Here is an 847-nt window from a genome sequence, read left to right as displayed (position 1 = left end):
TGTGTGTGTGTGTGTGTGTGTGTGTGTGTGTGTGTGTGTATATATATATATATATATATATATAGCAACATCATTATTTCTTTACTGATCGCAGAGTAAATGATGAAATCAACATCGGCTAGATTTGAACGTCGAACAATGAGGCATAGAATGTAAACGTTTACATGAAAGACTGGTCGCTACCCACTGCACCATAATAAGCATCGATATCATTTTATATCATTAAAAATTGAAAACACAGCATTCTTTTACTTTAAAAAATCATATCCGATGGGAATATAGCTACTAACATGTTAATGCATATTAAATTTAAGATATTCTTTACCGTAATGAAAATTTCCAACATCAGGATCATAAAAATATGCAACAGTGGGATTCGCCATTTTGTTGTCTTTTCAGTAATAATTTTGTTTTCAAAACATGAAGAGTTCCGAGTGTTCGTCTCTGGTTCATTTGTCAAAATTTAAGAAAAGTCTCTGATGTTAACATGATTATAAATGTAATGTTGGTTTCAAATTTTGGCACAAGGCCAGCAAATTCGGAGGACGAGGGTAAATCGATTGCATTGACCCTCAGTGCTCAGCTGGTACTTATTTTATTGACCACAAAAAAAAAAAATGGAAACCACAGTCGGCCTTGGCAGGATTTGAACTCAGGATATAAAAACAGACGAAATATCGCTAGCATTTTGGCCGGCGTGCTAATTAATGATTCTGCCACCTCGCCACCCTATTTGCAGATGTTATTTCGTAATCTGAAGGCGATGTATAGGAAATACTTATAGCTATTGTTAGCATTTATTGAAAAATATTTGGCAAAACAAATCTGATAAGCATTGTTGTTAATG

At 34.1% G+C, this 847-nt stretch overlaps 1 protein-coding gene across 1 annotated transcript in view; it reads right to left on the bottom strand.

Annotated features, from left to right (window-relative positions):
• The window catches only part of LOC106883266 (histone deacetylase 3), a 55,864-nt gene extending 55,321 nt beyond the window's left edge, over nt 1-543 (bottom strand). Inside the window, exon 1 of the mRNA XM_052974630.1 lies at nt 326-543. Within this exon, the coding sequence (XP_052830590.1) occupies nt 326-383 (58 nt within the window). The 5' untranslated portion in view covers nt 384-543. The remainder of the gene's footprint in view (nt 1-325) is intronic.
• Between the last annotated feature and the right edge of the window lie 304 nt (nt 544-847).

This window comes from Octopus bimaculoides, chromosome 19, assembly GCF_001194135.2.
Source record: "Octopus bimaculoides isolate UCB-OBI-ISO-001 chromosome 19, ASM119413v2, whole genome shotgun sequence".
Lineage (NCBI taxonomy): Eukaryota > Metazoa > Mollusca > Cephalopoda > Octopoda > Octopodidae > Octopus > Octopus bimaculoides.
The sequence above is the reverse complement of the archived record's forward strand: the minus strand, read 5'-3'. Positions and strand labels throughout refer to the sequence as shown.